The 25,211-nt window shown below is 45.0% G+C and overlaps 1 protein-coding gene across 1 annotated transcript in view; it reads left to right on the top strand.

The window, feature by feature from the left end:
• Nucleotides 1-266: 266 nt before the first annotated feature.
• Nucleotides 267-25,211, top strand: part of Ywhae (tyrosine 3-monooxygenase/tryptophan 5-monooxygenase activation protein epsilon) — a 47,496-nt gene continuing 22,551 nt past the window's right edge. The window contains exon 1 of the mRNA XM_070027443.1: nucleotides 267-430. Within this exon, the coding sequence (XP_069883544.1) occupies nucleotides 367-430 (64 nt within the window). The 5' untranslated portion in view covers nucleotides 267-366. The remainder of the gene's footprint in view (nucleotides 431-25,211) is intronic.

Genomic DNA, 25,211 nt, shown 5'->3' with positions numbered 1-25,211 from the left:
TCCAGGACGACCTCGCCTGCAAGCAGCCAAACTGCCTCCCGGGGGTGGGGGGTGGGGGGGGTGGTATCCCTACGCGCAGTCGCAGTTCCCGCCTTGGTCCTTTGGCGCGGGCTAAGCGGATGGAGGAGGGGAGAGTCTCGTGGGTTCCAGCCTCTTCCAGCGCGGAGCTCCAGGTCCCGCCCCCCCGCGCCAGTTGCCAGGGAGCGGTTGCCATAGAGCCGAGCAGTTGTCCGCGTGCGCAGGCGGAAGTCCCGGATTGAGGCGCCGCCATTTTTTGCTGCCCGGACGCAGAGCGAGAGGCAGAGAGAGCCGGAGACGCTATCCGCTTCCATCCGTCGCGCAGACCCTGCCGGAGCCGCTGCCGCTATGGATGATCGGGAAGATCTGGTGTACCAGGCGAAGCTGGCCGAGCAGGCTGAGCGATACGACGGTGAGTTGGGGGGGCAACAGGGGGCTGGAATCCTCGGACCCTCTGCCGCCGCCCACAGAGGCCCGGGATCAGGAGACAAAATGGCGGCATCGTCTCGGAGCCTGGCCCGGGGACGTGGATTCGGAAAGCAGGAAATGGCGTGTGTGGGCTCCCGGAGCGATGGGAATCTCCCGGTCCAGGAACCTGACCTGGTCGGTGTCCTTATTCGCAAGACCGTCTGGAGCCGGGAGGCCGAGACGAAAAGGGTGGAGGAGTTGGTTGTAAAATGGCGGCTAAGAGGGGGAGGGCGAGTCCCTGGGCGGGGGAGGGGGCGATGGCGGGTGCTGTTCCCCCGGGCGAGCATTCCTTCGGGGAGCTCCTGGGACGGTTGAGATGTGAGGGGGACACGGGGTGGCGGGGTGTGTGTGTGGGGGAAGCAACACCCGCCCCCCTGGGACGGAGTGGAGACGGGGAGCCGTAGCGCGGGCGCCTTTCAGGGAAATATGGCGGGTGGGGGCGGTGGCTTTTCCCCGGAGGCCGTGTGCGGGGCGGCGGCTGCTGTGGAGTCGCCTCAGAAAAGGGGGGGATCCATTTGGAGTGTGTGGGGGGGGACTTCTTTGGGCCGGGCCCGGGGCGCAGGCTTCGGGGGGGTTGAGGGCCGGGGGGGTGGGAATCACAGCCGGCATCCTTGGGTGCCAGGCGAGCGGAGATGCTACGGCCGGATTTCTTCCCGGGCCGACACTCACACTCACACACACACACACATACACACACACACACACACACCTTGTGGCTGAGGGATTGGCGGGGTGGGGGTGGGGCGGGGGCGGGGGCTTTGCAACCTGGCCGCCTTCCGGGGGAGGTGCGGAAATGTCTCTCTCACTCTCCCTTTTCCTCTACTGGCCCAGGAGACCCCCGAAGTGCCCGCAATCTTTTTCACTGGCTGCACGAGCCACTGTGTTGGTGGATAGGATAGATCCGTAAAGCTGGGGACAGAAAACCCTGACTCCTTAGTTCTGCCTCTGGCCGTGGTCATGGCATCAGTCTGCTCGTTTGTGAGAAATGACTTTGATCGGTACGCACTTTTTTGGGGGGGGCACACAGACCTGTTGAAAAATAATTTCACATGACTACCTACTTTTTATTTTTTTTTAAAAGCCACTGTACTTTGAGTACACCAAGCGTGGAATGCATGTTTTTAATTTCGTTTTGGGACGAAATCTATTCCAGGCACTCAACTGAGGCTTGGGATTTTTGGATTACATTATGAATGTAGGCAGTCTCATTCATTTTTTTGGGGGGTGGGGTGGGGCTTGAACTCTGGGCCTGGGCGCTGTCCCTCAGCTCTTCAGCTCAAGGCTAGCGTTCTACCACTTGAGCCACAGCGCCACTTCCGGCTTTTTTCTTTTTGTTTATGTGGTGCTGAGGAATCGAATCCAGGGCCTCAGGCTTGCAAGGCAAGCACTCTACCACTGAGCTACTTTCCCAGCTCCTCATTCATTTTTTTCTTCTACATTTTAAGTAGTTTTTTTTTTTTTGGTACAGGTTTTAATAGTCCTCTTTGTTAATTTCTTTCTGGGCTGGGAATTGAACCTAGAGCTTCAAGCCTTCTCTACCCCTGAGCTACTACACTCTTAGCCCCTATTCAGTTGATGTTTCAGTGATTTTTCAGAGATTTATCAATTGCATCTGTTCAGTCAATCCTGGTCCCTTTTATTTCTTTTTTAAATCTTGCCTTCATTTTGGATTTAGATACTTAAGTTGTACAGCATCTGTTAACACAGCGTGTTTACATACATGGTTCCAGTGGTTTTTATGCTTTTGTGGGGTAACTGGCATGGTTAGAATCAAGTATTGTATGATCATTAGACTTAAAAAGTGTCTTATTTTCCGAAACATTATGTAGGGCCCTTCAATAGTAGTTTGGATCATATGGACTAGCCCTAGTGTATCAGCAGAAATTCAAGGATGTCAAAAGTAAGAGAAATGACTTGAAAAACTCAAAAGTTAAGGGAGATATTGAACTAAATTTAGTCGTACAGATTTTTCCTGTTGGGAAGGGGTAGGGATGTAAAATGAGGAGTACAGCTCAAGGTCAGCTTTGTCATTATTTCAGTGTGTTTAAAAACCAAACAAATGAAGGTGTACTAGTAATGAAAGTCTCTTTCCCTCCTCAGGGCCCCAAATAAGTTTCTTCTGATGCCCTTGAGAGGAAGAAACTTGGATATCTATTTGAATACTTGATGTTCTGTGGGAATTTAGGCTTTTAGTATACTGGCTGAGATAAAGGAGATGTGTTATTGGGGCAGAAGTTCTTTTAAATTCATTAAAAGATGATTTGAAAGCTTATGATTGTAGCTTCCAAATAAATGACAGGTTAGTGATGATCATATTGGCATTTGAGTACTGAGGGTTTTTGACCAAGCCCTGATTATTCTAGGTAGGACTCTAGGCAGAGCCACATGGTTACTGTGTGTTTGTGTCCTCTTTATAAGTTAAAAGGTTGAGCATAAGAGATTCAGTGGAAAGGGAGAGAAGAGAGGAAATCACCAAAAACCAGTCTGTGTTCCCTCTTTCATTAATAACATGTAGTAATTGGGTTTTGTGGTGACAAAAAAAATTCCTGTAGTATTAATGACATAACAAAAAAGTTACCAGGTGTGGGAGTATGGAAAGAAATGAGAGTGCTCCTGTGGTATTAGTCACTTAAAACTTACCAGGTGTGCAGTGTGAAAGAAAGTGAAAAGACATTGTCATGTTTTGGGGCTTTTCGATACATTTTGAATGTTGGCCTCTAAATGTCCTTTTTTTGTTACTGCTGAAGGCTTACCTTTTTGCATGCTGTGGACAGCTGCCTAAAACCATTCTCCTTTTTAACTACCCTAGAGAATTGAAAGCAATTTATACTGATTGCTTAATGGTGCTAGAAGAGCTAAACTGTTCAGGAACTGGACAGTTTGAGGTTGCATATGGGAAACACTGAAGTTTTGGGCTAAAACTGTTAAATATGGCATCTAATCCCTTTAACAAGTCATATAGTCTAAGAGATAGTATTTATGTATTTATAGCCATAGTAAGCAGGTTTAATATATGGTATTTTAGAAGCAAGTCTTAATCTTCCCATGTCTATGAACCACATTGGTATAAAAAAGGAGGGTCTAGGGGCTGGGAAGGTGGTTCAGTGGTAGAGTGCATGCCTTGCATGCTCGAGGCCTTGGGTTTGATTCCTCAGCACCACATAAGCAAAAAGAAAAAAGCCGGAAGTGGCGCTGTGGCTCAAGTGGTAGAGTGCTATCTTTGAGCTGAAGAGCTGAGGGACAGCACCCAGGCCCAGAGTTCAGGCCCCACGACCAGACCCCCCCCCAAAAAAAAAAAAAAAGTAGGGTCTTATTGGAAGATGAGAATGATTATTTTTCTCTTTGTGGAGAACAAAGGGAGTCAACATTAGAATTCCTGGAATGGTTGTTTGTTTTTTTGGCCAGTCCTGAGGCTTGAATTCAGGACTTGGGCACTGTTCCTGAGCTGCTTTTGCTCAAGGCTAGTATTCTACCACTTTAAGCCGCAGCATCACTTCTGGTTTTCTGGTGTTTGATTGGAGATGAGGGTGTCATGGTCTTTCCTGGCACATATCCCCTCCCTCCATATCTCAACCTCTGGATTGGCTATGGCTAGGATTACAGGCATAAGCCACTGGCACCCAACTGTGGTTGCTCTTTTTGTCCTTCCTTAATTTGTGTGTGTGTGTGTGTGTGTGCGCGCGTGCGTGCGCGCTTGTGCGTGTGCACGTGTCTGTGCGTGCGTGAGTTCATGGGGCTTGAACTCAGGGCCTAGGTGCTGTCCTTGAGCTTTTCTTTTTTCCCCCCAAGGCTAGAGCTCTACCACTAAGAGCTACATGTCAGTAAGTAGTAGGAACTACTCAGCCTCTTGAATAGGTAGGGTTACAGGCATAAGCCACTGGTGCTTGGCCTCTTTCTAATAATCTTTACTCTCAAAATTGGTTCCATATGAGGTGGAGTAATTCCCCTTCATACTGGGGTTTGAAATGAATTTAGGTCCTTGACCTTGATAGACAAGCATTTACACTTCCAGTGATTGGTGGGGTAAAATTTATGAACAATCAGAATACATCAACATCAAAATGCATCTGTTCTCAGTCACTAGCTTGAGAGTTATTTTAAAACATCAAAAGCTCACCTTGAGCTTCTGCTAAGTGAACATGCTTTGAATTCATTTATTATGAAACAAACCATAATATAAGAGCCTTTAGGTTAACTACCAGTTATTTTTTGTGCTGGTCCTGGGTTTGGACTCAGGGCTTAAGTATTGTCCCAGAGCTTCAAGTAGTTGGCTAGCATTCTACCACTTGAGCCACAGCTCTACTTCCCACTTTTTCTGTGATTAATTGGAGATAGGAGTCTCAGGGAACTGTCCTTGAAAGCCTCATGTCTGGGTCTCCTAAGTAGCTAGAATTACAGGCCTTATGCATTGGTGTCCAGTCTTCCAATTCGCTGTCTCTCTCTGTCTCTGTCTCTGTCTCTCTATTGTTGGTCAAGGGGCTTAAACTCTGGGCCCATGGGCTGTCCCTCAGCTTTTCAGCTCAAGGGTAGTCCCATTTTCTGGTGGTCAATTGGAGGTAAGAGTATCACAGACTTTGTTGCCCAGGTTGAATTTGAACCTTGATCTTCAGATCTCAGTCTTCTGAGTAGCTAGGATTACAGGTGTGTGCCACCAACACATGGCAGATTAAGATTTTAATACTGAGGAAATTCTCCAAGCACTTGTCATGCTTTTACATAAGATCATAATTTAAACTCTGATATGGGAAGAACACCTGGTCATGTAATAGGTGGAACAAGTTTTAGTAAGTGCAAGGAAGCACAAGGAAATACATAGAGCTGGATGAGGTGGCATATGTATACTTCCTGCTACTGAAGAGGCTTAGGTGAAGGGTTAAAAGCTAATGGGTCTAGGGGCTGGGAATGTGGCTTAGTGGTAGAGTGCTTGCCTAACATGCATGAAGCCTTGGGTTCTATTCCTCGGTACCACATAAACAACAAAAGCAGGAAGTGGTGGTGTGGCTCACGTGATAAAGTATTACCCTTGAGCAAAAGAAGTTCAGGGACACTGCCCAGGCCATGAGTTCAAGCCCCAAGATTGGTGGAAAACAAAAACAACAAAAAACCCAGTTAATGGCTCTAGATGTATTGGGGTATGACAAATTATGCAGGATTCCAGATATACCTAGTGAGACCAAAGGAGTACACTGTTAGGAGAGAAACACAAAGGTGCAATGCATACGTGCCTCTTCATATTTCGATAATATATGCTGAAATGAACTCCAAGGTATGGAAACAAAAGATTTTTTAAAAGTTTTTGGTGATTCTATCTTTATGTGTATTCTGTGTTTATGGTGTATTCACGTGTATATTTTCTGGAGGATGGAGGGGAGGGAAAAATGGAGAGAAAGTGCAGCAGTGGATCTGACTAGACATTGATGAAAGTGAACTATACAACAGGAGGGGAGGGACTGGGAGATAATGAGGGAACAGAAGACACTATGAAAGGAAATTACTCACTTCTTGACTCATGTAATTGTAATCCTCTGTATATCACCTCTATAATAATAATAAAGTAAATTAATTAAAAAAGTTAATGGCTCATCTGGTCAGTTTAGTAAGACCTTGTTTCAAAGTGCTATTGTAAGTATGAAAATGAATTTGGTGCTATAGTACTGGGGGTTTTGAAGTCCCTCAAGCTTGTTAGGCAGACATTTCACCACTTGAGCTGCAGGACTGGCCTCCCTTGCCCCCATTATTTTTCACCATTATTAGATTTTCTTTAATTTTTTTTTTTTTTTTTTTTTTGGCTGGTCGTGGGGGCTGAACTCTGGGCCTGAGCGCTGTCCCTCAGCTATTCAGCTCAAGGCTAGCACTCTACCACTTGAGCCACAGTGCCACTTCCTGCTTTTTCTGCTTATGTGGTACTGAGGAATTGAACCCAGGGCCTCATGCATGCGAGGCAAGTGCTCTACCACTGAGCCACTTCCCAGCCCCTAGATGTTATTTTTTTTTATGGCAAAAAAAATAGGGCTGTGGATGTGACTCAGTGGTAGAGTACTTGCCTAGCATGTGCATGACCCTCCCTGGTTTAATCCGTAGGACTACTAAAAAAAACACACACAATAATAAACCTTACCTACCTTTTCTTCCCTTACTCTTTCCTTTCCTTTTCTGTCTGGTCTGTCTGTTCTGGGGCTTGAACTGGGCGCTGTCCTTGAGCCTTTTTGCTCAAGGCTAGTCTACTATTTGAGCCACAGCTCTGCCTCCCGCATTTTGGTGGTGAATCAGACAGGCTTCGAATCATAATTCCTGAGTCGCTAGGGAATGAGCCAACAGAACCTAACTCTTTGTGTGTCACTATTGGGGCTTAAACTTGAGGTCTTAACTCTTGCTTGGCTTTTTTGCTCAAGGTTTGTGCTCTACCACATCTTATATTCTGATTTTTTGATGGTTAACTGTAGATAAAAATTTTATGGGAAGCTGGGTAGTGGTAGCTCAGGCCTATAATCTTAGTTGCCTCAAGAGGCAGATCTGGAGGCTCATGGTTCAAAACTAGCTCAGGCAGGAAGTCTGTGGGACTTCTTTTTTTTTGGTGGGGGGGTCGGTCATGGGGCTTGAACTCTGGGCCTGGGCACTGTCCCTCAGCTCTTTACCTCAAAGCTAGTGCTCTACCACTTGGGCCACAGCGCCACTTCCTTTTTTTTTTCTGTTTATGTGGTGCTGAGGAATCGAACCCAGGGCCTCATGCATACATGGCAAGCATTGTACCACTGAGCCACCTTCCCAGCTCCGTGTGGGACTCTTATCTCCAATAAAATACTCAGAAAAAGCTAGAAGTGGCACTCTGGCTCAAGTTATAGAGTACTAGCCTTGAATGAAAGAGCTCAGGGACAGCACACAGGCCCTGAGTTCAACCCCCACTGTAAGCATTATGCCCACTTTTGGTCCTCAGCTCCACACCCATACCTGAGCTTCTCTCTGCCCTGGAGTGCCTGCCATACAGCTGACCTGCCCAGACCCACCTGAACTCCTTCTACCTCACCTCACTTCAATCCCTAGACCCTGCTGCTTCTTAGATAAATGCCTTGCAAAACAACCCCCCCCCCCCAGTTTTCTTGACCAGCTGTGAAACAGTTGTGGAGTCTTATTTACATCTTAGTTTGGTCTCTTCTTCTGTTTAACTCTGAGTCTTGTGCATACTAATGCTAGGTAAGAACTCTACTAGCTCTACCAGTCATCTCTATCCATAGCCCTAGGAAATATTTTAAGAATTACTTGATTTTAATCTGGTATGTTAAGTAAAATTTCAGCCCAGTAAATTAATGTATCTAATTTTACAAGTCCCCTATTCTCTGGTAATCTGAAGGATAACTAAAAAAAAGAAGGCTGATCTTTTTTGTTATTTTTAACTTGCAGGTCTTTTATTTTTTATTTTTGGTGTGTGTGTGTGGGTCATGAGTCTTGAACCTTGGGCCTAGTGCTGTCTCTGAGCTCATCAGTTCAAGGCAAGTGCTCTACCACTTGAGCCACAGCACTACTTTCAGAGATAAGAGTCTCATGGACTTTCCTTCCTGGACTGGCTTTGAACCTTGAACTTTAGATCCCAGCCTCCTGAGTAGCTAGGATTACAGGCGTGAGACACCAGTGCCCAGCAAGATTTTTTTCTTTTTTTCTTTTGCCAGTCCTGGGGTTTGAGTGTCTGGGCACTTTTGTGCCCAAAACTGGCACTCTGTATCTTGAGCCACAACTCCATTTATGGCTTTTTTTTTTTTTTTTGTAGTTAATTGGGCTATGTCTCTGAACTTGGCTACCTGGGATGGTTTTGAACTGCCATCCTCAGATCTTAGCCTTCTGAATAGGATTTTACAGGCGTGAGCCATAGCGCCTGACTGATGCTTTATTTCAAAACATAAAATATCTCAAGGCCCAGTAAACCAAGTTATAATGAGAGATTCTAGACAGTCTCAGAATGTATGTTCACATGTAGGTACTTGGAGACCAATGAAGACATCTATACTACTTGCTTGTTTGTGTGCTTTTGGTGGTATAAGTCCTCTTCATATGTTGCCCAAGCTGTCAACGCACTATACTTCCACAGCCTTCACGCTACTCTGTAACAAAGATAACCAGCAGTATGCCATGCTACACTTGGTTCTGTTTTCATCTTTTTTTTTGTTGGTCATGGAACTTGAACTCAGGGCCTGGGCACTTTCCTGAGCTCTTTTGCTAAAGGCTAGTGCTCTACCTCTTTGAGCCACTTCACCTCCAATTTTCTGGAATTAATTGGAAATTAGAGGCTCATGGACTTTCCTGCCCTGGCTGGCTTTGAACAGTGATCCTCGGATCTCAGCTTCCTGAGAAGCTAGGTATTAACCATTGACGCTCAGTGAATATCCTTAAGTTAAAAATGTCAAAACTGGAAGTGGTGCTTTGGCTCAAGTGGTAGAGAGCTCTCTCCTTGAGCTGAAGAGCTGAGGGACAGTGCCCAGGCCCAGAGTTCAAGTCCCACAACTGAAAAAAAAAAAGTCAAAACTTTCAGAAGAGCAGAAGTTGGCATATGATTGATTGATAAATGTTGTTCCAAAGAGCTTAGATCCTATAAAACAGAATCTTGTTAAAAGGGTATTAGTAAGGAACAGCAAAAGAAAATTCTGCTTTTGAAATGGTAAGTGAAGAGTTTAATACAGTTAAATACTGTATTTAAGCTGGGCACCGGTGGCTCACACCTGTAATCCGAGCTACTCAGGAGGCTTGAGATCTGAGGATTGTGGTTTAAAGCCAGCCCCACCAGCAAAGTCTGTGAGACTCTTACCTCCCATAAAACCACCAGAAAATCGCAAGTGGTGCTATAGCTCAAGTGGTAGAGTGTTAGGCTTGAGCTGAAGAGAGTCAGGGACAGCACTCAGGCTCAGAGTTCAAGCCCTACAATGAACCAATCCCCCCCCCCCCCCCCGCCAAAAAAAAACACCTATATTTAAATATTATTGCTGGGCTAGGAAGGTGGCTCAGTGGTAGAGTGCTTGCCTTGCTCGCATGAGGCTCTGGGTTCGATTCCTCAGCACCACATAAGCAGACAATGCCAGAAGTGGCACTGTGGCTCAAGTGGTAGAGTGCTAGCCTTGAGCTGAAGAGCTGGGGGACAGCACCCAGGACCAGAGTTCAGTCCCACAACCGACCCCCCAAAAATATTATTGCCAACTTAACTATGATTTGAGCTCATTCATGTCCATAATAGTAACAATTTCAAAAGATTATTTCAATTTACTCAGCAAAAAGTCATCAAAACGAATCTTGAGGAAAAAAGATACTAATTCACAAATGTGCCAGTACAGCTGGTAGAAATTGGCATTATATTCTTTGTGTGATAAACTTGCCTTAAGGATAATTCTACTTAAAGTTGTTACTGCTTTAAATATTTTTTTTTTTTTTTTGCTCCATACGTGGGGCCTGAACTCTGGGCCTGAGCGCTGTCCCTCAGCTCTTCAGCTCAAGGCTAGCGCTCTACCACTAGAGCCACAACGCCACTTCTGGCTTTTTTCTTTTTGCTTATGTGGTGCTGAGGAATCGAACCCAGGGCCTCAGGCATGCAAGGCAAGCGCTCTACCACTGAGCCACCTTCCCAGCCCCTGCTTTAAATATTTTTATGTACTTTTTCCTTTGTATACTTTTTTTGTGTGTGCCAGTTCTGGGGCTTGAACCCCGGGGCCTGGGCCCTATCCCTGAGCTTCTTTTGCTCAAGGCTAGCACTCTATCACTTAGAGTACAGTGCCACTTTCAATTTTCTGGTGGTTTTTTTATCAGAGGTAAGATTCTCACAGACTTTCCTGCCGGGGCTGGCTTTAAACCATGATCCTCAGATCTCAGCCTCCTGAGTAGCTGGGATTACAGGCGTGAACTATAATAATTTTTTTGTTGTTGTTGTTGGTTATGGGGATTGAACTCTGGGCCTAGGCACTGTCCCAGCTCTTCAGCTCAAGGCTAACGCTCTACCACTTGAGCCCCAGTGCCACTTCGGTTTTCTGATTGTTAATTTGAGATGAATCTCATGGATTTTTTGACTAGGGTTGGCTTTGAATCACAGTCCTCAGATCTCAGCCTTCTGAGTGGCTAGGATTACAGGTGTGAGGCGCGTCCCCTCTCCTTCCCCCCCCCCCCCTCGGCGCAAGCTTGGCTCCACATAAGTTTTTTGGTTCTAGTCGTGGGACCTGAACTCTGGGCCTGGGTGCTGTCCCTCAGCTCTTCAGCTCAAGGCTGGCGTTCTACCACTTGAGACACAGTGCCACTTCTGGCTTTTTTCTTTTTGCTTATGTGGTGCTGAGGAATTGAACCCAGGGCCTCATGCATGCAAGGTAAGCACTCTACCACTGAGCCACCTTCCCAGCCCTCCACATAAGTTTTTAAAACCTTTACCATACCTTGTTGTGATGTGACTGTTCTGTTTAGAACACTGGGGATTGTACTTAGAACTTCTACATTTTAGGCAAGCACTTTTGGGTACACTCCCCAGCACTGTTTTTAAAAAAAAATAAACATAAGGCTGGGAAGGTGGCTCAGTGGTAGAGTGCTTGCCTTGCATGCATGAGGCCCTGGGTTCTATTCCTCAGCACCACATAAACAGAAAAAGCTGGAAGTGGCGCTGTGGCTCCAGTGGTAAGAGTGCTAGCCTTGAGCTGAAGAGCTGAGGGACAGCCGGGCGCTGGTGGCTCACGCCTGTAATCCTAGCTACTCAGGAGGCTGAGATCTGAGGATCGCGGTTCAAAGCCAGCCCGGGCAGGAAAGACCGTGAGACTCCTTTCTCAAATAAAACCACCAGAAAACCGGAAGTGGCGCTGTAGCTCAAGTGGTAGAGCGCTCGCCTTGAGCTGAAGAGCTGAGGGATAGCGCCCAGGCCCAGAGTTCAAGCCCCACGACCGGCCAAAAAAAAAAAAAAAAAAAAAAAGAGCTGAGGGACAGCACCCAGGCCCGAGTTCAGGCCCCACAACTGACAAAAGAAAAGAAAAAAAAGGTAAACCAAGTTTATGGTCATATTTTCTGAACTATATTGCACAGGATTCAGTGTATGTGTTTTGATATTTAATTTTGAAACTTAGAGCCCTTCTTATAATTATAGTAACTCAACAGCTTGCTTATTGGTAGTCTTAATTTCTGGTCATCAAGTTAACTTTTATCGTTAAAGCAATGTGAAATATGTTGAATTTCATCTATATACACAATTTGAAGGAGATATTACACTATGAATAGGAATTATGGCTCATTTTGGCAGATGGATAGAACGCAAAGACTTTGGAATCATACAGTCTGCTTTGGCTACTAATTCACAGGCCTGTTAGGAAATTGTGAGGTTATAAGATGTAATACTTGGAAGTGGCGCTGTGGTTCAAGTGGTAGAGCACTGGTCTTGAGCTGAAGAGCTCAGGGGCAGCACCCAGGCTCAGAGTTCAAGCTCCACGGCCGACCACCCCCCAAAAAAAATCAGCAAAAAATAAGATGTAGGGGGCTGGGAAGGTGGCTCAGTGGTAGAGTGCTTGCCTTGCATGCATGAGGCCCTGGGTTCCATTCCTCAGCACTACATAAGCAAAAAGAAAAAAGCCGGAAGTGGCGCTGTGGCTCAAGTGGTAGAGCACTAGCCTTGAGCTGAAGAGCTGAGGGACAGCGCCCAGGCCCAGAGTTCAGGTCCCACGACCGGACCCCCCCCCAAAAAAAAAAAAAAGAAAAAAAGATGTAATACTTGGGGCTGGGAATGCAGCTTAGTGGTAGAGTGCTGCTTGCCTAGCATTCATGAAGCTCTGAGTTCCTTTCCTCAGTACTACATAAACAGAAAAAGCCAGAAGTAGTACTGTGGCTCAAGTGATATAGCGTGCTAGTCTTGAGCAAAACAAGTTCAGGGACAGTGTCCAGACCTGAGTTCAAGTCCCAGGACTGGCAAAAATAATAGTGATACTTGAGTGGTATTAATACTTAATTTTTAAAACTATTTTCTTTGTTGTCCCCCCCCCCCCTTTTTTTTTTTTTTGGTACTGGGGATTAAACTCAGGACTTTGCACTTGTTAGTTAAGTGCTTTGCCACTGAGCTACATCCCAGCCCTGGGGTTTGAACTCAGGGCCTTGTACTCTTGCTTGGAATTTTTTTTTTTTTTTTTTTTTTTTTTTTGCTGGTCCTGAGCCTTGAACTCAAGGCCTGGGCTCTGTCTCTGAGCCTCTTACGCTCAAGGCTAGAGCTCTACTATTTGAGCTATGGTGCTGCTTCCAGCTTTTTCTGTTGGCGTGGTACTGAGAAATCAAACCCAGGGCTTTATGCGTGCTAGGCAAGCTCTACCACTAAGCCACATTCCCAGCCCTTGGCTTGGAATTTTCATTCAAGGATGGTACTCTACCACTTGAGCTATGGCTCCACTTGACTTTTTGCTGATTAATTGTAGATGTGTCTCATGGATATATCTGAACAGGCTGTGGCTTTCAACCTTTGATCCTCAGATCTCAGCTAGGATTACAGAAGTAAGTCACTGGGGCCCAGTAGAATGAGTATGTTTTCTATAGGAGAGGAACCAAGATATAGTGAAATTAGAACTAGAGTTTTGGAAATAGTTACATATACAGAGCAGTGTGTCTAGCACAGGGTTTTAGCTCTTGAATGCTGTCCCATTTAGATGTCATTTAGTTTCTGGGACTGTTCTTATCTGTACAATAACAAATTGCCTCTGTGATGTGTGTGTACATGTACATGTATACATGTATGTATGTACCTACCTGGTGTTTGAACTTGGCCTTGTACTCTTTTAGTATTTCCTTCAAGGTTGAAGCTGGCTTTTTGCTGATTAATAGGAAATAAGAGTCTCACAAATTTGCCTGGGATGGCTTTAAACTGCAATCCTTAGATCTCAGTCTCCTGAGTAGCTGGGATAACAAGCATGAGCCACCAGCAGCCCACACTTTACCTTCCTCCCTCATTTTTTTCTGCTTATGTGGTGCTGAGGAATCGAACCCAGGGCCTCCTGCATGCAGGGCAAGCACTATACAATCACTTAGCCATCTTGCCAGTCCCACTTTCTCTTTTTTCTTTGACAGAGCCTTGCTTGCTATGTAGCTTCAAGTTACCAGTTCTTTTGTGATTCTTGGCATGTACCAATACTGGACCTCAGCATTACTTTTCTTTCTCTTTTTTTTTGGGTGCGGTTGTGGGGCCTGGACTCTGGCCTGGGCGCTGTCCCTCAGCTCTTCAGCTCAAGGCTAGCGCTCTACCACTTGAGCCACAGCGTCACTTTGGGCTTTTTTTCTTTTTGCTTATGTGGTGCTGAGGAATTGAACCCAAGGCCTCATGCATGCAAGGCAAGCACTACCACTGAGCTACCTTCCCAGCCCCCAACTTTTCTTTTTTTAAGAGTCTCACAGACTTTTTCTTGGTTCCGGTGTCAAACTACAATCCTTTGATTTCAGCCTTCTGGGTAGCTAGGATTTACAGGCATGAGCCACCAGTGCTGGTGTTTTGTTTTTTAGATAGGGTCTTGTTGTTTTTTTGTTTGTTTGTTTTTGGTCGGTTGTGGGGCTTGAACTCTGGGTTTGGGCGCTGTCCCTGTGCTTTTCAGCTCAAGGCAAGCACTCTACCGCTTGAGCTACAGCGCCACTTCTGTCCTTCTAGTGAGTCACCAGCTTCATTTATAAACTGAAACTTTAAAAAATGTGTGCATTATGACTAGCATGGTAGAGGATCTAAGAAATCAAAATATTATACCTCTGTATTCAGTTTATATGTTCTTTTTTTGGGGGGGGTTTCTGGTTGTGGGGCCTGAACTCTGGGCCTGGGTGCTGTCTCTCAGGTCTTCAGTTCAAGGCTAGTGCTCTACCACTTGAGCTACAGCGCCACTTCCGACTTTTTTCTTTTTTCTTATGTGGTGCTGAGGAATGGAACCCAGGGCCTCATGCATGCAAGGCAAGCGCGCTCTACCACCGAGCCACCTTCCCAGCCCTCAGTTTATATGTTCTGCTGCAGCCTGTAGTTACTGGTCTATTTATTTATTTATTTATTTATTTATTTATTTATTTATTTATTTATTTATTTATTTATTTAGGGTACGGTCGTGGGGCCTGAACTCTGGGCCTGGGCGCTGTCCCTCAGCTCTTCAGCTCAAGGCTAGCACTCTACCACTTGAGCCATAGCACCACTTCCGGCTTTTTTCTTATGTGGTGCTGAGGAATCGAACCCAGGGCCTCGAGCATGCAAGGCAAGTGCTCTACCACTGAGCCACCTTCCCAGCCCCACTGGTCTATTTATTTTTATTTATATTTATTTATTTTTGTCGGTCGTGGGGCTTGAACTCTGGGCTTGGGCGCTGTCCCTGCGCTATTCAGCTCAAGGCAAGCACTCTACCGCTTTAGCCGCTTGAGCCACAGTGCCACTTCCAGCTTTCTAGTGGTTTATTGGAGATGAGTCTCATGGACTTTCCTGCCCGGGCTGGCTTTGAACCATGATCTTCAGATCCTAGCCTCCTGAGTAGCTAGGATTACAGGCGTGAGCCACTGGCGCCCCGCTTAGTGGTCTATTTAATAGACAAACTCTTCAGATTTGCATTTGTAGTTCTACTTGTGTTGAATGAATTATGAGATTGAAATATAGGAAATTGTCATTGGTATGGAATTAAACCACTGAGCTACAAGTGTGTGTGTGTATGTGTATGTGTATGTGTATGTGTATGTGTATGTGTGCGTGTGCGCCAGTGCTAGGACTGGAACTAAGGTGTCGAACTCTGGGCCTGGGTGCTGTCCCTGAGCCTTTTCCCTAAGGCTAGTTCTCTGCCACTTAGACACAGTGCCATTTCTGGCTTTTTTGTTTTGTTTTTTTAACTGTCCTGGGCCTTGAAATCAGGGCCTGTGCGCAGTCCCTGAGCTCTTCAGCTCAAGGCTAGTGCTCTACCGCTTGAGCCAGCGCCATTTTGTGCTTTTTCTGTGTATGTGGTGCTGAGGAAACTAGTCCAGGGCTTTATGCATGCGAGGTTAGCACTCTACCCTGAACCACCTTCCCAGCCCCATTTCAGGCTTTTTCTGAGTAGTTTATTGGAGCTGAGAGTCTCAGGGACTTTCCTGACCAAGGTGGCTTTGACTTGTGGTCTCAGCCTCCAGAGTAGCTAGGATTTACAGACATGAGCCACCAGTGCCCAGCAAGAATGATTTTGTTTTATAGAGAGGTTAATTTTTAAGACAGGTGTCAGTGGCTTATGCCTGTAATTCTAGCTGCTCAGGAGACAGATCTGGGGATCATGGTGCATAGCCAGGGCCAGGAGTGAGACTCTTATCAGAAAAGTTGAAGTGTAGCTGTGGCTCAAAGTGATAGAGCACTATCCCTCAGCAAAAAAGCTCAAGGACAGCATCCAGGCCCTGAATTAAAAGCCCCACAACTGAAACATAACACACAATTTTTTTTTTTTTTTTTACAGTTTTACAAATTGCTTTGTCTCCTTTTTTTTTCATCAGTTGTGGGGTTTGAACTCTGGGCTTGGGCGCTATCCCTCAGCTTTTCAGCTCAAGGCAAGTGCTCTACCACTTGAGCCATAGTGCCACTTCTGGTTTTCTAGTGGTTTATTGGAGATAAGAGTCTCCTGGACTTTCCTTGCCTGGGCTGTCTTTGAACCGTGATCCTCAGATCTCAGCTTCCTGAGTAGCTAGGATTACAGGTGTAAGCCACTGGTGCCTGGCTTTTGTCTCCTTTTTTACCTTGGCTGTCCCCGTAGTTCTGTACAGGCCTAAGTAACTTTGATTCCTATTTTACACAGTTCAGGAAATTTGCTTTCATGTAAGTTAGTAGTTGTACCAAATGGGCTGCAATTCAGCAGTGGAATTCCTTTTCATCCTGTATTTCCTCTCATGTTGGATCTTTGGAGATTATTTTTTCCCCCAACAATTGGTTCCCAGTCAATTGGAGAGTTCACAGTCACTATCATCATATCTGGAATACTTTTCTTTGAGAAAAGGACTGCAGAGGTTGGGATAGAGCTACGGGGTCATTTTATTTTTTATTTTTATTTTTTATTTTAGTCTTTTCAGTAAGAAGGAAATTAAACCTCCCTCATACTTGTCTGGCTCTAAATGGAGCCTAAAGGGAATTGGGTCTGTTTATTGTCTCTCTTATATTGCTTTGATGGGATTTTTTTTCTCAATCTTCATTTACTTGTTCACACAAAGACAAGCCTTAGACCTCTCTAGTCTGGCTTTTCCTTTTGTTTTAGTCAGTTATAAGGCTTGAACTCAGGCCTGCATGCTGTCAAGAGCTGGTTTTTTTTGCTGGCTTTTCTCAGTACTCTAGCAGAGAAATCATTGAGGCGTCTAGATTACGTTATACCAGGTTCTTAGTATATGTAAATACCTTGGCTTATTTTGAGAAACATAACTGGTTCTGGATTATATACTCAAGATCTGATTATAAATGTCTTAATATAATGTCTCTGTAGATGCCATAGTCTTTTTTTTTTGAGCCACAGCGCTCAAATGGTGAGATACTGTCTCCAAAAAGAAAAAAAAAAGCCCAAGGAAATAAAGGTGGTCTGGATTTGCAATTTTTGGGGGGGGGATGGGGGGGGGATCCTGGGGCTTGAACTCAGGCCTGGACACGGTCCCTGATCTGCTTTTTCCTTAAGGCTAGCACTCTACCACTTGAGCTGCAACACCACTTTGGGCTTTTTCTGTCTGTGTGATACTGAGGACTTGAACCCAGGGCATCATGCACACTAGGCAAGCAGTTAATCTACCATTAAGCCACATTCCCAGTCCTGGATTTGAACTTTCGTTTTATCATTTTGTGGCTTCAGGCAAATTTACCTTGGCTTCTGTATTGTCCTTAAAACTGAACTAGTTGACTGGGTGCTAATAACTACTTTATTTACAGGCTCAGTGCTGGAAGTGGCGCTGTAGCTCAAGTGATAGAGCGCTTGCCTTGAGCTGAAGTGCTGAGGGACAGCGCCCAGGCCCAGAGTTCAGGTCCCACATCCAGACCCCCCCCAAAAAAAAAAATTAAAAATTACATGCTCAGTGCTGTAATTTTAACCACTTAGGAGGCTTTGGTCTGAGGATTGCTAGCTTCCACAGCAAAGTTTGTCAGACTATCTCCAATTTATACAGATCTGCTTCAAAATGGTAGAGTGCCAGCCATGAATGAAAAAGCTGATTGGGAGTAGCTTTTTCAAACCTTGGTAACAGTACTAAATACATAAATAAAGTAATTATAACAACCAGTAAACATTTGGGAAGAAGTTAAGATTATAACAATAAATACTTTGGTATGAGACAGTGTGATCCTCTAAGCTAGTATAGAGCCTGCTGGTTTTCTTTATGACCAGTCTGAAAACTTTGCTTCTGTCCTAATGATTCTCATCAATTAGGATCTGTACGATTAGTCTTTGTGGTAACCTCTCAGTAATAGGTAATATATGTCCTGTCCCCTGCCACCCTCATTTCTTTTCTTTTTTTTTTGGCCAGTCCTGGGGCCTGAACTCTGGGCCTGGGTACTGTCCCTCAGCTCTTGAGCTCAAGGCTAGCACTCTACCACTTGAGCCACAGTGCCACTTCTGGCTTTTTCTGCTTATATGGTGCTGAGGAATTGAACCCAGGACCTCATGCAAGCAAGGCAAGCACTCTACCACTGAGCTATCTTCCCAGCCCATCAAAGGACTGTTGATTTGGGCCTGGGGCAAGCCTGTTATCTAAGCACTGAGGTGCCTAAGCCTGAAGGATAGAAGCCAGTGTCTTAAAACTGCAAGAGGACTGTTGAAACTAAGCAAAGACTTGTTTCACCCTTGTCAGGTGGTAGTCTTGGAAGAGATAATGGTCAAGCTAGATGGAAAAAAGCCGTGTTTTACCAGGTGGTGGCTCACGCCTGTAATCCTAGCTACTCAAGAGGCTGAGATCTGAGGATGGTGGTTCAAAGCCAGCCTGGGCAGGAAAGTCCGTGAGACTCCAATAAACCACTAGAAAACAGGCAGTGGTGCTGTGGCTTAAGTGATAGAGCGCTCGCCTTGAGCTGAAGAGTGCAGGGATAGCACCCAAGCCCAGAGTTCAAACCCCACTACCGCCCCCCGCCCCCCCCAAAAATTGTGTTTTGACCTAGGTGCCAGTGGCTCACACCTGTAATCCTACCTACTTAGGAGGCTGAAATCAGGATGGGTGGGGCGGTTCAAAGCTAGCCTGGGCAGGAACATCTGTGACACTCTTCAGTTAGCCACCAGAAAACGGGAAGTGGTGCTGTGGCTCAAGTGGTAGAGTGCCCAAGCCCAGAGTTTAAGCCCCACAACTGACCCCCCCCCCCAAAAAAATTGTCTTGTAGTCAGTGAAACCAGTTGTTTTACGTGCTTTTTTTTTGGTGCTCAAGATTCACCTCATGCATGTTCTTTTTTATTTTGGTTGATCTTGGGGCTTGAACTTAAGCCCTCAACGCTGGCCCCGAGCTCCTTTTGCTCAAGGCTAGCGCTCTACCACTTTGAGCCACAGCTCTACTTCTGGTTGTCTTGTGGTTAATTGGAGATAAGAATCTGAAGGATTTTCCTGCCTCTGCTGGCTTTGAACTCAGATCTCAGTCACCTGAGTCACTAGCACTTGGGGTGCCTCATGCATGTTCTATCACCGTGCTTTATCCCTAGCTTTTCACCCTAGTGTCTCTGTGTCCTTTGAGCATGCTGTGTATGTGGCATGCTATGTATTTGCTCTATCACTGAGCCAAAACTTCACTTCAAACCTGTTCTTTTTTTGGCCAGTCCTGGGGCTTAAACTAGGGCCTGGGCACTGTTCCAGAGCTGCTTTTTGCTCAAGGCTAGCCACTTTACCACTTGGGATGGCGCCACTTCCAGCCTTTTCTGTTTATGTGGTACTGAGGAATTGAATCCAGAGCTTCATGCATACTAGGCAAGCACTCTACCACTAAGCCACATTCCCAGGCCAAACCTGTTTTTATAAATAAAGGGATCCTCTTAGGTGAATTTAGACTTGAGGCAATGTGTCAATCAAAGGCACTATGGTACTAAGCATGTTTAGGCTCCACATCTACTTTCCTCATGTAAAATGAAGATTTATACTGTTAGGTATTTTCATGATGACCATTTAAACCATTGAACCTAGCCTACAGTGTTTTATTTGTGAATGAGTTTATTGAATGAATGTGTAAATACTTCAGAGAGAAACCAAGAAACAAAGCTAGGGTTGAAGATGAAGTCATCCTTGGGGTAAGAAGGAAATGAAGTCAGGATGAATAGACTTTCCTGGAAGTCCTAGATGTCCCAGACAGGAGATTGTTCTTTGAAATAATTATATCTAGGTACTATAACACAGTGAAGGGAAGATAACTTGGGGGGGAAGTTCAATGTGTTTAGTGTACGCATTTGGACTTATTGTGGACGTTATGTTTCAGAATTGGTACAACAGTGATGTTCAGCTGGGCGCTGGTGGCTCACGCCTGTAATCCTAGCTACTCAGGAGGCTGAGATCTGAGGATTGCGGTTCAAAGCCAGCCCGGGCAGGAAAGACCGTGAGACTCCTTTCTCAAATAAAACCACCAGAAAACCAGAAGTGGCGCTGTAGCTCAAGTGGTAGAGCGCTCGCCTTGAGCTGAAGAGCTGAGGGACAGCGCCCAGGCCCAGAGTTCAAGCCCCACGACCGACAAAAAAAAAAACCAAAAAAAAAAAAAAAAAAAAACCAGTGATGTTCAGTCAGCCATTCATTTTCTTAAAACTATCAGAAGTCTCAAGTATATTTCACTGGCCAAGTTTCATGCACCAAACTGCCTGTGTTAACCACAAGGAGTGATTCCATCATGAGATGCATAAATTATGCTTGTTGTAGACACGTGACCTCCTCTCCCCCTAGATATGTTATATATTACATTGATAAAATATTTGCTACCAAAAAAGTTCATGACATGATACCAAGGAACAGTCAATCTTGTATTGAAGATTTTAAGGGCATGGTTAATAAGAATGTGGGGCCAATGGGGTCTCTCTTCTGTCATTTCGTGGTGCATGTCTCTGTTGCCACTTTAAAAAAGATAACACAAGTTCCTGCTTTATTACAATTATGATTCATAAAACACTGGCTTTAGATATTTAGAGGGGATAAAGAAACTTCTGACTTAGGGGGCTGGGAAGGTGGCTCAGTGGTAGAGCGCTTGCCTTGCATGCATGAGGCCCTGGGTTCGATTCCTCAGCACCACATAAGCAGAAAAAAACCGGAAGTGGTGCTGTGGCTCAAGTGGTAGAGCGCTAGCCTTGAGCTGAAGAGCTGAGGGACAGCGCCCAGGCCCAGAGTTCAGGCCCAAGACCGGACCCCCCCCCCAAAAAAAAAAAAAAAAAAAGAGAAACTTCTGACTTGATATTAACACATCCTTAATTTACTATCCATGGCACAAGACGTGGCTCAAGGGTGGAAGGCCTGCCTAGCATAAGCCCTAGGCTCTGAGTTTCAAGCTTAGTACCACAAGCAAACAAAATTAATAGCTTGCAGATAGGATGATAAGATTATATAAAAAGATTCCTAAAACATACTGGACTCTAGGCATTCACACACAGTGAGATCAGAAGAGGATACGTTTAGGAGACAAACAAAAGCACAATGCCTATGTGCATCTGGTCATACACAAAATAGTGTTTATCAAAATGAACTCTAGAAAATGGAAACTGGGTTTTTTCTTTGTTGATGTTTTTGTTTTCTTTTTGTTTTGGGAGTGCAGGGGGAGGCATAGAAATGGAACAACTTTAAGGGTAAAAAGGTGCAGCAGTGGCACTCACTAGACACTATATTGAAAATGAACTATACAACTTGTTGGTAAGGATGGGAGAGAGCGAGGGAAGGAATGATGTTGGGAAGGAGTGACGTTGTCCTAAAAGAAATGTACTCATTACCTAACTTAGGTAACTCTGTAACCTTTCTATGCATCACCTTTATAATGAAAAACATTAAATCAGCCCCCAAAGAGGAGGGGCTGGTTTTGTTGAGTTCCTTAAAAGTGAATAATGGGAAGTGGAGTTATGGCTCAAGTGTGGTAGAGTGACAGTCTTGAGTGGAAAAGCCAAGAGAGTGAGATTCCAAGTTCAAGTCCCAATACCAGTACACCAAAAAATGGAATAACTCAGCAGGAATTTAAAAATTAAGTGATTGCTGGGTGCTGGAGGCTGAGGTCGGAGCATTGAGGTTTGAAGCCAGCCTGGGCAGAAAAGTCAGACTCTCCAATAAACTACTCAAAAAAAGCCAGGAATGGCACTGTAGCTCAAGTGGTAGAGTGCTATCTTTGAGCACAAAGAGGCTTAGGGACAGTGTCCAGTGCCCAGGCCCAGAGTTCAAGCCGTAGGGCCAGAAAAAAAAAATTGAGCGATGGGCAACACATTTAAAATTTCTCTCCAAAGAAGATAGATAAATGGTGATAGTACATGCAACCACACCTAATGGCTAGGTATGTATCTTGCCTCCCATGTACAAGCTGTTGGATTAGATCCCCAGCATTGGAAAAAAAACATACTGAAAAACAAAACACAATTAAATCAGATGTCCCTCCCCCACAGTATAACCCCTGCTTTCACTATATTTGATGTCGGTATAATTTGTGGAGGAGATGGGGAAAAACAAGTCGTTTAAGGATACAAGTGGACCCATTGCAACTATGAGAAGTACAAGTTGTCATGTTGAAAACGAACTTTACAACTTTGGTGGGGGAGGGTGGGGAGGGTTTGGGGGGGGCGGGGGGAGGCTGGGAAGGGATGTGAAGGGTAAACAAAGGAGGAGGCTGCAATGCTTGATAAGAAATGTACTCATTATCTTGCCCATGTAATTTTTTTTTTTTTTTTTTTGTCGGCCGTGGGGCTTGAACTCTGGGCCTGGGCGCTGTCCCTCAGCTCTTCAGCTCAAGGCGAGCGCTCTACCACTTGAGCTACAGCGCCACTTCCGGTTTTCTGGTGGTTTTTTGCCCATGTAATTGTAACCCCTCTGGTACAGTATGTTCACAAAAAATAAAAATTAAAAAAAAAATGGAGGGCTAGGAAGGTGGCTCAGTGGTAGAGCGCTTGCCTTGCATGCCTGAGGCCCTGGGTTCGATTCCTCAGCACCACATAAGCAAAAACAAAAAAGCCGGAAGTGGCGCTGTGGCTCAAGTGGTAGAGCACTAGCCTTGAGCTGAAGAGCTGAGGGACAGCGCCCAAGCCCCAGAGTTCAGGCCCCATGACCGGACCCAAAAAAAGGAATCAGGAGGGGGCTGGGATGGTGGCTTAGTGTGAGTGCTTGCCTCACATGCATGAGGTCCTGTACCACATAAACAGAAAAAGCCACAAGTGCTGTGGCTCAAGTGGTAGAACGCTAAACGCTAACCTTGAGTTGAGATCTGAGGGGACAGTACCAGGTCCAGTGTTCAAGCCCCATTCCTGACTAAAAAAAAAAAAAAGATGAGAATGAATGAAAATGTTGCTGATAGGAATATAAGTAGAAAACTATGACCTTCAAAATGTTACTCCTTGACTCTGAAGGCCATACTCAGGCTCGGATATAGCCATACATTTATATGAATTTTCACAGCAGCATTTCATAATTGTCACAGTGGAAATACCCAAATGTCATCAGTAATTGGTGAATGGATAAACTGGTATGTTGTTCATATGTACTGTGGATGAACCTTGGAAGCTAGTCACCCCAAGGCCACATACATGTACATTCCATTTATATTAAATATCCAGAATAGATTAAAAAATTGGTTGGGTTTGGGAATAAATGAGACATAATGCTAAAGGATATGGGGATTTTCTTTTGGAGTCATTGTTGTAGAATTATTGTGATAGAGAATTTGTAGCTTATTAAGAAAAATGTATGTTGTAACTGGATGCACTGTTATTTATGTAAATTTTATTGGTAAAGCTTTTATTTTGGGCAACCGTGGTAGTTTGGCCAGTTCTAGGCCTTGAACTCCATCCTGTGTGCTGCCCCTGAGCTTTTTTTTTTTTTTTTGGTCGGTTATGGGGCTTGAACTCGGCCTGAGGCTGTCTCTCAGCTCTTCAGCTCAAGGCTTTACCATTTGAGTCACAGACTTTTCCTGCCATGCCTGGCTTTGAATCACGATCCTCAGATCTCAGCCTCCTGACTAGCTAGTAGGAATGAGCCACCTGTGCCTGGCTCTCCCACCCTAATTTGAATAGTAAGGAAAATAAGAATAGAAAATGCAAAGAGGAGCAACTCCTGTGTGATCTACAGGTAGTGGTAGCAGAAGGGTTCTGCACATTGCCTTGTTGATGTCAAAATATAGTTGAAAATTTGTAAAGTACAGCAATAAGAAGGATGTTACTTAGGTTTAACTGTGTTAAAATGCTATTAGCATTATATAGTTGTGTGTAGGTGTTTTTGTTTTTTTTTTTTTTTTTTTTGTTGTTGTCAGTCCTGGGGCTTGAACTCAGGGCCTGGGCGCTGTCCCTGAGCCTCTTTTGGTCAAGCCTAGCACTCCACCCCTTGAGCCATAGCCCCACTTCTGGTTTTGAGTAGTTTATTGGAGATGAGAGTCTTTTTTCTTGTTGGTCATGGGGCTTGAACTCTGGGCCTGGGTGCTGTCCCTCAGCTCTTCAGCTCAAGGCTAGTGCTCTACCACTTGAGCCACAGCACCACTTCCGGCTTTTTCTGTTTACGTGGTGCTGAGGAATCGAACCCAGGGCATATGCATCTAAGGCAAGCCTCTACCACTGAGCCACCTTCCCAGCCTGGAGATGAGAGTCTTAATCGAATTTGCTGCAGGTGATCTTCAGATGTCAGCCCCTGGAGTGTGAGTCATGGGCACCTGGCTAAAAGCATATTTTCAAACCTACTCTGTTTAATTTATATTTTGCTATCTGGGGGATATAGCCTGATGATTATCTGGTCCCCTTTAATTGCTCGCCACCTAGTGGTAACAGTAACCAGCAAAAGGTTTATTAGTAAATTATTGGTAGGACAGGAGTTCATGCTTAACTATATTTAGCTGTGAGTGAATCTTTGCTCCCATGTCTTTAGTTAAGTACTGGGAATTGAAGGCGCAGCACATGCTATGCATATAGTCTAAAACCTGAGCCATACCTTGAGCTGACTGCTTTTTTTTTTTTTTTTTTTTGGTCAGTCATGGGGCTTGAACTCTGACTTGAAGAGCTCAAGGCGAGCACTTGAGCCACAGGGCCACTTCTGGTTTTCTAGTAATTTATTGGAGATAGAAGTCTCCAGGGCTGGCTTTGAACCGTGATCCTCAGATCTCAGCCTCTTGAGTAGCCAGGATTACAGGTGTGAGCCACTGGCATCCGGCTAACTTTGCTTTTTTTTTTTTTTTTTTTTTTTTTTTTGCTAAATGCAGTTTAATTTGTTCAAGGGAATAAGAGACTGTTTTAACCTGAGATATACTTGCAAATTATAGTATAATACTATACTAGATGTCATTTGAAGTCTTCTTGATCCATGTCTTGTATTCTCCCCCAACCCTGGTACTGGGAATTGAATCCAGAGCCTCAAAACATGCTAGGTGGGGCTGGGAATGTGGCTTAGTAGTAGAGTGCTTGCCTAGCATGCATTAAGCCCTGGGTTCTATTCCTCAGTACTACATAGACAGAAAAGGCCAGAAGTAGCACTGTGGTTCAAGTGGTAGAGTGCTAGCATTCAGCAAAAGCAGGTCAGGGACAGTGCCCTGGCCCTGAGTTTAAGCCCAGGACTGGCAAAAAACAAACAAAAAAACATGCTAGGCAAGTGCTCTACCACTTATGCCAACCCCTTTGTATTTTTTTTTT

Source organism: Dipodomys merriami, unplaced genomic scaffold (assembly GCF_024711535.1).
Source record: "Dipodomys merriami isolate MVZ:Mamm:240054 unplaced genomic scaffold, mDipMer1.0.p SCAF_19, whole genome shotgun sequence".
In the NCBI taxonomy this organism is placed as follows: domain Eukaryota; kingdom Metazoa; phylum Chordata; class Mammalia; order Rodentia; family Heteromyidae; genus Dipodomys; species Dipodomys merriami.
Note: the sequence above shows the minus strand (reverse complement) of the source record. Positions and strands in the feature narration are given on the sequence as shown.